The 11,039-nt window shown below is 37.7% G+C and overlaps 1 protein-coding gene across 2 annotated transcripts in view; it reads right to left on the reverse strand.

The window, feature by feature from the left end:
* Positions 1 to 10,577, reverse strand: part of LOC121513088 (tumor necrosis factor receptor superfamily member 11B-like) — a 42,759-nt gene extending 32,182 nt beyond the window's left edge. The window contains exons 1-2 of one of the 2 annotated variants that reach the window (XM_041792597.1): positions 10,453 to 10,551; positions 8,928 to 9,055 (exon numbers count right to left, since the gene is read on the reverse strand). In XM_041792597.1, the coding sequence (XP_041648531.1) occupies positions 8,928 to 8,969 (42 nt within the window). In that variant the 5' untranslated portion in view covers positions 8,970 to 9,055; positions 10,453 to 10,551. Of the gene's footprint in view, positions 1 to 8,927; positions 9,056 to 10,452 lie in introns of both variants that reach the window. The other variant, XM_041792596.1, reaches the window with a different exon arrangement.
* Positions 10,578 to 11,039: the final 462 nt, after the last annotated feature.

The raw sequence follows: 11,039 nt of genomic DNA on the forward strand, positions 1-11,039 counted from the left end.
CTTTTTGTAACACATTATGTGACTTTGTTGCCATTACAATTCAGCTCTGCAGTGGACTAAAACACAAACAGGAGATTTAAACTGGTGAAGCATGTAGGTTCACACTTAATAGTCTTAGTCTTAGTAGTCTGAATTGAATCACCTTATCATAACTGTTCACCTATTTTAATGGTGAATCTTTAATACATGTATATTAAATACAGTTGTACATTTTTGGCCTCTTTCAGGCAGAACTTAAATCTTCCAGGCCAACCAGCACAGTAGCTCTCTGCTACCGAGGGAAAGAAAAACATCCTACTTCTAATGAATTAATTTATTGGGAAGATTTCCTGTGGTGAGAGTGTGAGTTTGTCTATCAGCCGATCAAACAGATATTGACCTTTTCACCCTCCCCGCCCCTCGAAAACTGCCATCTGACGACATCATGGACGAACCACTGGAAACCCAAATTACACAGCAGCCAGGGGCCACTGACAGCTTAATTATACTGTTAGCATCATCAGAGCGAGGCTCAGTGAGAGGCATATCCTACATGGAGCGGAGCCAGGATGGAGGAGAGGACAGATTAAGGTATAACTGATAGGCTTGTTAGCAAAATGCCCCAGAGCATCTCTCTGACTAAAAATGGCTCCAATAAAAACTTCATATGTTTAAATCAACTTCCTCTGATACAGACTGCTTACAGAATCTGAGCCAATGAATCCCATTTGTGGTCAGTGTTGTTTTTTGTTTTGTCTTTAAAGAAGCTTTAAAAGAGAACATGTGCTTTTAACAGATGTTATCCTCCTAAATGAAAACAAATGGCAGCACATGTGTATCATAGACTGGAACACAACAAGAAACTTGTCAAAGTTGATCTCTCTCACTATGTTGATTTAGTACTTCCCCTGACATGTTATATCTGTCAAGTTCAATAAAATAATGCCTGAATTAGTGCTTGAACTTTGATGAGACAGGGTTTAGAAGACTTCTGAGGGATTTTTTTGTTTGATCTCTGACCTATTTGGTGTCATTATGGCATCCATGGTGAAGTTTTATCATCACAGATTGAAAAAAAAAATCTGGATATACACATTTTGTGAACAGCTGCAGCAGCAGAACCACAGACACCTGACAGATCTAAACATTACCTCCAGACAAGCTTTCAGAGGAAACAACAAGGACAGGCAAGTGCAGAAAAATAGCTCATTGATTTTTTTTTTCATTGACCCTCGTAGCTAAAAAAGGTTCTATGATTGAATGACATGGACCTAAAATGAGCCATTACTCAAAGCAGTTCCTGTCTGCAGTGACACAGAGGGCCATATCATCTGCTCTCTGTCTCTCCATTATGAGCTTTTCAGGCTATCTCTTGCATGATCAAAAGGCACAGAAAAACAACAGATTCTGGAAGGTGCATTTTGATTAACAATGATATGATAGCACAGGTTATTTTAAAACTGAGTAACTGGAAACAGATATTTTTTAATTACACTTTAAGTCCTAAATGATAATATGAAACAGTAAACCTGTGCTCCTTTGTGCTGTTGTGGAAATATCACAACTCTTCCAGGACAAATTAGCCTCCAAGTACAGTCCAACAAACAGTCTTTGAATTACACTGAACATGGAGCTGACTGAAATCCACAGAAAAAGGGAGAATCAGAGTTTTTGGAGCCTGAGGTCAGTTGTAAATTTACAGCATGAGGAGAGGAGCCATGGCACAAAGGGACCAAACCACACGTCACCAGCTTATCCAGCAGGCACATGGCTTCAGTTAACTGAAGAACGCAGGTGGTCTGAGGGGGGATTCCAGCTCTGCATGTGTGTGTGTGTGTGAGAGAGAGCGTGTATAGAGATTTTTTTTTTGCATTCATTCAGGGAGAGAGGGGACAAGGCTGTCGAGCTGCATAACAGGGGGTCCAGATCACAGTTCTCCTTCTTCTTTGTTAAAAGCCATTGTTCACTACTGCAGTAGTTCACGTAGCACACGCTCCACCAACCATCTTTAAATGACCGATGCTAACTAATGAGTGAGCACAAGTTAAACATCTGCAATTTTAATACTGTTTGGTCTGTTGATTGGTCCAAGACAAGTCTGCTTCTGTGCTGAACACCAAATATAATCTTTGAACAGTTTTCAGTTTGTCTGTTCTGCTATTTTTGTTACCCACGCTGATGAAATCGGCAGGGTCATGTAAAGGGTTCCGTATCTTTGTGTGTTTGTTTGTTTCTTTGGTTGTATGTGTACAAGATAACTTGAGAACGGAAAGTCAGATCTTCAACAAACTTTCAGGAATATTGGGATAGTGGCAGGGAAGAATCGATTAGATTTTGGTGATGATCCGTGCACCTGTTCGGTTTTTCTCGAAATTTGAAATTTTGAACACCATAGTAATCAATGGGAGCGTTCCTCGGTGCTGCTTAGGTGTGGGTCTGCTGCCTCAGACGGCCATTCTAGTTCAATTTGAAACAGAAAGCTGAACTAAGATAAGAGAATGATTATCATTACTATAATAAATGTATCAACTACTTTTAAATGCAAAAGGCAAAAAAGATGTCAGTCCTCGGATTAAGAAAATTTTAAGATTTAGCAAGCATAGCTAAAGCTTACGTTGCTACCTAAGTTTCATAAGCTTGGTGCAATTAGACATTTTGAAACCAGGTCAGGTTTTTAACATGCAACTTTTGGTATCCTAACCCTTAACTTGATCCTCACCCTTACCAAACTTAAAGTTTACACCAATTTTATGTTTAAAATGTTTAGCATCTCACATTAACAGTCTATGAAAAGGGCAACCTGCAAACTACAGTCTGCAGCCAGACCCCTTAGCTAATTTAAGACATTTTTGCATGCTCCAGTACATTTTTAAAGATATATTTGGTGCTTTTATGCCAGACACAAGAGTGGACAGAAACTGGGCACAAAAAACTGGGGAATGACAAGCAAGAAAGGAACCACAAGGTAGTGATGGGAATTTTGGCTCTTTTCAGTGATCTGGATCATTTGGCTCAGTTCGGCACAAAGAGCCGGCTCTTTCGGCCCCCAAATGGCTCTTTATTTGAGTACCAGTTTGGCTTCATTTGACCAGCAAATTTTAGGCAATATCATGACATATGTTCGATATGTGGGCAGGTATTTTACTCCAACTATGCTCAATTTTTTAAATTGCTGAAAATCAATCAAATAACACACAGACACACACGATCTTTCTAAAAATATAATTGGTAACAGTAATAATGATATGAAACTGCTCTCAAATGAAATTCGGCCTTTATCGTTCACGTAAAAGAGCCGGCTCTTTGAACCAGCTCGTTCACAAATGGCCCATCACTACCACAAGGCAGGATTTAAACCCATGCCCACTTTGAGGACAATAGCCTTTGTACACAGTGTGCGCAGACATAACCACTGGGCTACCATTACCATCTCAAATAAATATGTAAAAAAATAATCAGCTTTATCTTATCCAAGAGGGTCAAAGCTCCTGTGGAACATTTTAAGGGTTAGGCCTAAGATCCTTTTAGATATTAAAAAAATGCATCTCTTTCTTAAAAAAGCAAAGCAGTTGGCAAAAAATACAGAAGAACGCTGTTTTACATTTCCATTAAACAGCTCATACTCTTCTAATCATTTTGAAGCTGACTGGTCCCTATTTTGGAAATTTGACAACAAATTAATTAACCAACCTCTTTTCAAGGAGCTGCCGTCTGGCACTGAAACATCCTTGTGACATGTAGGACAAACAACTGAAAAACACTTTTTTCCCGACTGCCACTGAGAAGCTCAATGTGATATACTGTATAATTGTGATATTCATTTCCTGTCATTGATTTTCTCTCTGATGTATTCTGCAGTTGTGAAATGATTTGAGTGTTACTGCTTGCTGTGAAGCAAACTGCCCCCTTTGGAATAAAAAAAGCTCATCTTTATCATTGACTCTTATCTTTATAATATCACAATGATTATGATGAAATTAAAATAATGTGAAATCAAGCTGCTCCTTTACGCTGAATAAAAACTATTCAAAGTGAACTTGCATTGTGGAAATGTTTCTATTTCATAACCAAATCTTCTCCCAAGCATATAGCCTGAAAACTTAAGACTCATATCAAAAGTCACATCCCTAAAAAACTGTTTGAAATCCTTGATACATTATAAAATGAGCTTTTGTGTCTAAAAGGGTCTGACTGAATTGTCCTTATGCCCTCACACACGTGGTGTTTGATGAACTTTCATTGCAGACATTTGCATCTGGTGAATCATCATTGTTTTTAATATGACTCACACAGTTGTTAGATAAAACAGACGCCAACACAATAACAGTGCCTCTTTTGCCTACACTCTCTCTCCCTCATCTTGTAATCTCTCCATCCTTCCCACTCACATCAGATCAATGAGTTTATCACAACTGTACCACAAACCAACACGCCCACATGCATGTAAACACTTCTGCTATCAGCCTTACTGTTGATTGAAAAGAGGAAGCAAGGTGTGCGGAAGCAGGTAAACGTTGCTTTACAAATAAACGTTTGTGCTTGTTTGTTTGAAATCGGTCCTGTAGCTTTACACACCCCCTGTATTTCTCCCTCCCTCCCCTAGCCACACTTACTTCCTCACCCTTTCTGCAATGTTTGTCTAGAAGTTAACTAAAAAAACAAGGAGTTGTGTTGGCTGAGTGACCTCTCTGTAGTGCCTACTGTCTGCCTGAGAGCCTGCTGCAGGTTTGGGGAAGTTGGAGGAGCTTCAGCCAACTGTCACAATGAAGAGTGAGGGAGAGGAGGCACAGAGATAAGGAGCATGGATAATACACAATATCAGAAATCAGATACCGTCAAATCATACTGGAGTATAGGATAGATCCCTGTTCCCCTTTTAGTTTGTCCAAAGGTATGAGTTGCATGGTAAATATGAAGCTGAGGGTCAAAACAGTCCCCATATTACCCCAACAAAACATGAAAAGTTATTGCAGATTTTCTTTATATGATTTGGCTACTATAATTAAGGCTTTTAAGTATTTCCTTCCTCATTGTTAAATTTTTCTTGTTTGGAGTGCTTGGTTTCCTCTCTTTTTTATATTGGACATTAATCCCCTGTTCTCCAAGAGCATATTATTATTTTTACATTTGTTACACAACCAGTCATCCCCCTTTGTTCCCTTGATGTAGATTTTATTGCATTTTACTGTTATTTAAGAATTATAGCACATAGAGGTAGATTCTCATAGTAGAGGAGGCTCTTAAACTCTTCATAAGATCATACAGAAAAGAATGAAGCTAAATCATAAACAAGGGCAGGCTGTGGAGGTGGTCAAAACAGATAGAGCAAGAAATCCATGTCATAATTGCATTATTTTACTTTGTATAAAACTGAAGCAGTTAGTATATTCATGCTGATATGGACCTTTGAGTCCATACATAAAGTAGAGTAAATAAAAGTGTAAAAAATATAGTATTAAGTACAATTAAGACAAGAATCTGTCACAATTGTTCTATTTTATGCCCACTGTTTGAAGATAGATGGATGTATAGATAAAAGAATGGATGCAGACATACAGCATGCAAAACAGTATGATACAGTGTAACGCAGTATGATACAATAGAGTATGATAGATCCAATATAAATACAATGTATGATCTGATGCACCACAATATAGGCAACAAAACAGTAAAATACAATATGAAATGATGCAATACGAAGTTGTACGATACTAGGGCATGCAGTGTGAAAGATATGATAGAATATAACACAAAACGATACAATATGATATGAGACTGTACCATATGATATGAGATGATACAATACAATAAGATACAAAACAATGAGATGATATGTATATAATACGAGATGACACAATAAAGTGTGATATGATACAAAACAATGCAATGCAAAAGATATGATACAATATGACATGATCAATACAATATGATATGGTAGGAAATGATATGACACCCTACAATGAAAATAAATGGGAAAAATATGATACAATATGACATGACACGACCCAGTACAATACACTATGACATAATGAGACACAACGCGAAAGATAAGATACGATATGAAATGACTCCATACCATACATTAAGATACGATACCATACAAGGCTAGAATAGATCATTATTATGATTCCATATTAAAACTAGAAAAGCACTCAGAGAGCACAGACCTCTGCCATTAGCCCTATCTCGCAATAGTGAAGAATCCTTTAAAAACATTCCTGGATCCAAACAGTGATCCGGATCACTCCCAAAATCTAATTTGCTGATTACCCCCTCCCTGGTGGGGTGGAGACATGGCCATTTCTGACATTTCCTGAAAATTATTAAAATCCATCCATGACTTTTTGAGTTATGTTGCTAACAAACAAACAAACAAACAAACAAACAAACAAACAAACCCAACTGATCACATAACCTCCTTGGCAGAGTTAATAAATCCATATTATAATTATTAACATTTTTCCAACATATTTACTACATCTTGATACATTTCATATTGCAATAATGTATAAATTATTTAAAATATATATATATTTCTCAACCAAGTTATGATATATTAAGCTACATAAAAATAATTGTGTTTTTGTTATGAAAACATTAATTTATATTTTTCATTAAAAGTTATTTTTTAAATTTGTGAATTCATATGCAATGCAGCATATCTTGAGATGCATTTCCATCATAACTGAAAATATTTTATAAGAACACAGTCATGAATGTCATATTATATGATATATGATGTGATACATTACGCTTTGGTAGGATATGATACAATACAAAACAATACAAGATAAGATAAGATACAGCACAATAGGATGCAACATGACACAACAAGATATGGTATGTTATGAAAAGGTATGATATGATGGTATGATGTGGTACGATATTAGTGTTGGGAATACTGAGTGGCCCCATGATACGATATTATCACGATACTTGGGTCACTATTCGATATTATTGCGATTTTAAACATTTTGCAATACAGTGAGTATTGCGATACCATATATTGCGATGTACTGTGATCCACTTGATTTTTTTCAACTTATTAGCTGATTTAGCATTAGTCTTGGCCTCATGTTTGTTGTATTTCCACAGTACTTTATTTTCACGTAGCACTGCTTGCAAACCTCATGTGTCATGTCCATTTCATTCGTGCCTAATTTGCATTCCTAACGTCCTTCTGATGGTGCTGCCATGTTTGTTGTACTAATTTTTTCATGCTCTATGATTGTCACCTCTGCCGACCTCACTGGACAAACAATTCAAAACAATTAATTTGTATTTTTCCATTATCATAGACTTCAGTTCATATTAGCAATTAATTTGAAAAAATTGATACCTGGTGGACGAGATGATATCACTGGACAAAATATTGCCATGCTGTGCTGTATCGATTTTTTCTCCCAGCCCTATATGGTATGGTACTCTACAACATAATATGATATGACACAATGCGATACAAAACAATGTGATAGATTATGATTCAATACACTTAATTGGCCCCTTTGGGAAATTTGTTTTGGACTCAAAACGCTGCCCACATACAGTCACTACCATAGTAACAGATAAGATCAATAGAAACAACAACAATCCACATGTTCATGGAGGAAAACAATGAAAAACCCCAATCACCATATATTCCACAAGTTTTGTATAGAAACGACAGTTATAGTATTAAATCCCAATGAGGAAAAAATAATAGAAAACAATAAAATAACAGAAAAAAAAGATAAGTGAAGGTAAAAAGATAAGAGGACAATACGTTATGGAAAGATTCAAATCTTCCTCATTTGCATAATTGTGTTCACCTGAATCACACTTTTCCACTGTTTAGACATGTCTTCTTCACAAAGCCAAAAAAGACCATCAAGATAACTAAAAGATGTCCAATTTCCATTGACATCATCCCAGGCGAGGACCCAAACAAAAAAAGTGTGAGTTTCGAGCAGACAGACCGTGGCCACATGTGTCAAAAGCATGCTGGGAAACAGGAAAAGCCCACAGGTGCAGGCGGTGTATTTATCTCTGACCTTCCAAGCCTAAACAATGTCTTGGACACAAAATTGTAGTGTCCCTTTAACATAGAATTACTTAGACAGACCGAGCGGCTGGCTGTTTGGTATGTTGACGGGCAGATAAACAGGCTGGATGTTACGGGAGATTCAGAGTGGTGAAGATTGACTCTGTGGTTGGATGCTGACAGACCAGGCTGACCCATGAGTCATTATTTAGCTAAGTAAAGGCTTTTTTGGCTGGCAAAATGACTGACTGATAGCCGGATAATGGATAAACACAAGACGGCTGTGTCAGAAAGTGTAGGAAAAAAATATTTGCCTATTTCAGGAAAATTGCAGCTTGCAGACGGCTCTGCAGAGGAGGAAAAAGTGTGCAATCATAGAAAAGTGTGTCAAAAAGTACACATGCACATTTCACACACAAACAGAATTACTGACCGACTGTGCTCTTCTCAAAATAGCATCTCCCTCTCTCTCTCTCTCTCACACACACACACTCACACAAAACAACAAAAGCACACACACACACACACACACACACAACCCACAATGACAGGTAGTGTTTTGTACAGCTGCAGTGTTTGATCTGTTTCTGTCCTGATACACATCTGTCCGTGAACATATGCAAAACCTGTAAACGCTGCGCTGCATGCAAAACACACCAAGGGATATAATAACTGGTCTTAGTCCCTCTTAGGCATTCAAAACAGTGCAGGACAGTAGTTCTCAAACTTTTATTAAAGAAAGCTGAGACCCTCCAAGACCCAGAAGAAACATACAACAATGCATAGTTATCAAAAGATAATAATTGTATTGTTTCCATTGATTGAAACCCCAACAGAGGAGGGATAGATGTTTGTTCTTAGCTTAATACTGAGCACAAGTGTTTCATCGTGTTTTTTATCATCATGTGCAAAATGCAAAGCCTTTTACCCCCCTAAATCCTTCAGGTTGGGAACCAGTGGGGTGAGACATGTTGGTATGTTAGTGTAATAGTTGCCAAACTAGATGTGGGGACCCCCTGGGGTGTTGTGAGCCACTGAGAGGGGGTTCCAAGATGCCTTCCAAAAAAAAAAAACAAAGAATATTTCAAAATCATTTTAAGTTTTATGATTCACCATTTTTTGCAGAAATATATGCAGAAAATTAGTTCAGTTTCAAATAAAAACGTGGTCATTTGGTGAGATTTATGCTTAAATCAAAATAAATGTTTAGAAAGTGCTTAAAACGTAAGACTGCACATGACTATTTTTGAATGTGTACAGCTGTGTTCAACTATGCCCCAACCACCCTTAGGGTCATTGGGGGTCCCCATCACTGTTATTTTGGGGGTTGCGGGCTGAAAAGTTTGGGAAACACTGAAAAAACAAATTTACAGCAAATGCAGCAGTTTCTGGCAGCATGCCATGTTCTGAGTTTCATTCATTTCAGTGAAAGCAAGCACAGAGCCGAGGTAGACCAAGTCAAAGGTTAATTTGTTGGTCCTTGCAGCAGTTATTTAAAATTAGCTCCATTAATCACCAAATCAAACAACCTCTTACAATAATCATTGATTCTTCAGGTGTATTTGCCATAAAAGCGAACACATTCATTCCTAATTGATCCTGACATTGTATAGTCATTAGACACAATCTTAGGTTTAATTCTTTCTGCAATGTGTCAACATACTGGAGCTTAACATTACACAGATTACAGCACCATATAATCCTCTATGCAAACAACACAAATGACAGCCTTAACCCGGCATCTCTCCTCACCTAAACTGATAATTACCACTACAAGCTTATGTTTCAGGGCTGTTCTCTGCTTTTTATGGTCGAGTGTTGTTTTGTCTAGTGAACATCATAATTATGTCAGCTTTTACAAACTGGGTTTGCCCTACATTCAATACTCGAAGAGAAAATTCCCAGAAAGTCAGAAATCACTGATAAAAGTCATGAAAGTGTACGGTGTGAGGCACGTTGCTAGAATAGTGGTGGGGTAATTCACATCAGTTTTGATTCAATTTACAAAAAGCACTGCGTAGAAGAAGCTTTCTGAATATGAACTACAGTAACCCTAACATTAAAAGGATAATGTCTGTCCTAAAAGCAGCGAGGAAAAGACAGCACCTACCTACCTTCACACAAATTGCTAATATGTAAGACTAGTCGACATTTTACTGCGTTGAGACAAACGCAGGCTAATTACTGACACCTGTAAAAGTTACTACGCATCACGATATCGTGACGTATGCATATAAAGCGATGTCAGTAATATTATGTTTTCATTTTAAAAAAATCTGGAGCAAGGCGAGTTCCCATACCCACATTTACCGTACATCAAACCACGTGTTGTTCGGTAGTAATTCACGTCTCCCACCAAAACCACTGACGTTCGGTCAGGAAAAAAGTAGTTCCTGTGCTCTAGCAGATAAGGCGACTGGACAGAAGGACTGCAGACACTCTGCTGTACTCACCAATATTAATTTCATGGCCGGGTTGGATTTTGGTATCCGAGCGCTCATCTCCTCTGCGTAAAAGTGAACTGCGGTGAGGTGGCTTCTCCATCACAGAGCCGCACTTATATTGTGCAGAGAGGGGGAGCGAGCGAGAGTGAGAGGGTGTGTGAAAGAGAGAAGGAGAGAGAGAGAGAGAGAGAGAGCTGCGTTTGCCCACCCATTTGGTATGTCTCAGTGCTGTCTCAAGCCTAAAATAAGTTAGTTAGTTGTAAGTAGAAAATTGTGTAGGCGAATGAGGACTGAAGGGCTGCATCCAGTGACGATCAGATGATGAGGATTCATTCATAAACTCAAGGGAAGAGAAAGGCATTTATGTCGTGTAAATACCTAAAAATATCAGAGGTTCACTAAAAAAAAGAGAATTGTTGGATGAATTTTAAGAAATGTTTCCTTTCCAGCAGAAATTAATAAGTTGAAATAACACAGTTCCTTTGAGTCAAATACATAAATTAATTCAAATTCTTTCAAATAAAAAATGTTCTTTGAAGCAACAAAAATTTAATGCAAGTCAACTTCAAACATTTAAAGTAGTGGAAATACATTTT

The sequence above is a fragment of the Cheilinus undulatus genome, linkage group 8 (genome assembly GCF_018320785.1).
Source record: "Cheilinus undulatus linkage group 8, ASM1832078v1, whole genome shotgun sequence".
Lineage (NCBI taxonomy): Eukaryota > Metazoa > Chordata > Actinopteri > Labriformes > Labridae > Cheilinus > Cheilinus undulatus.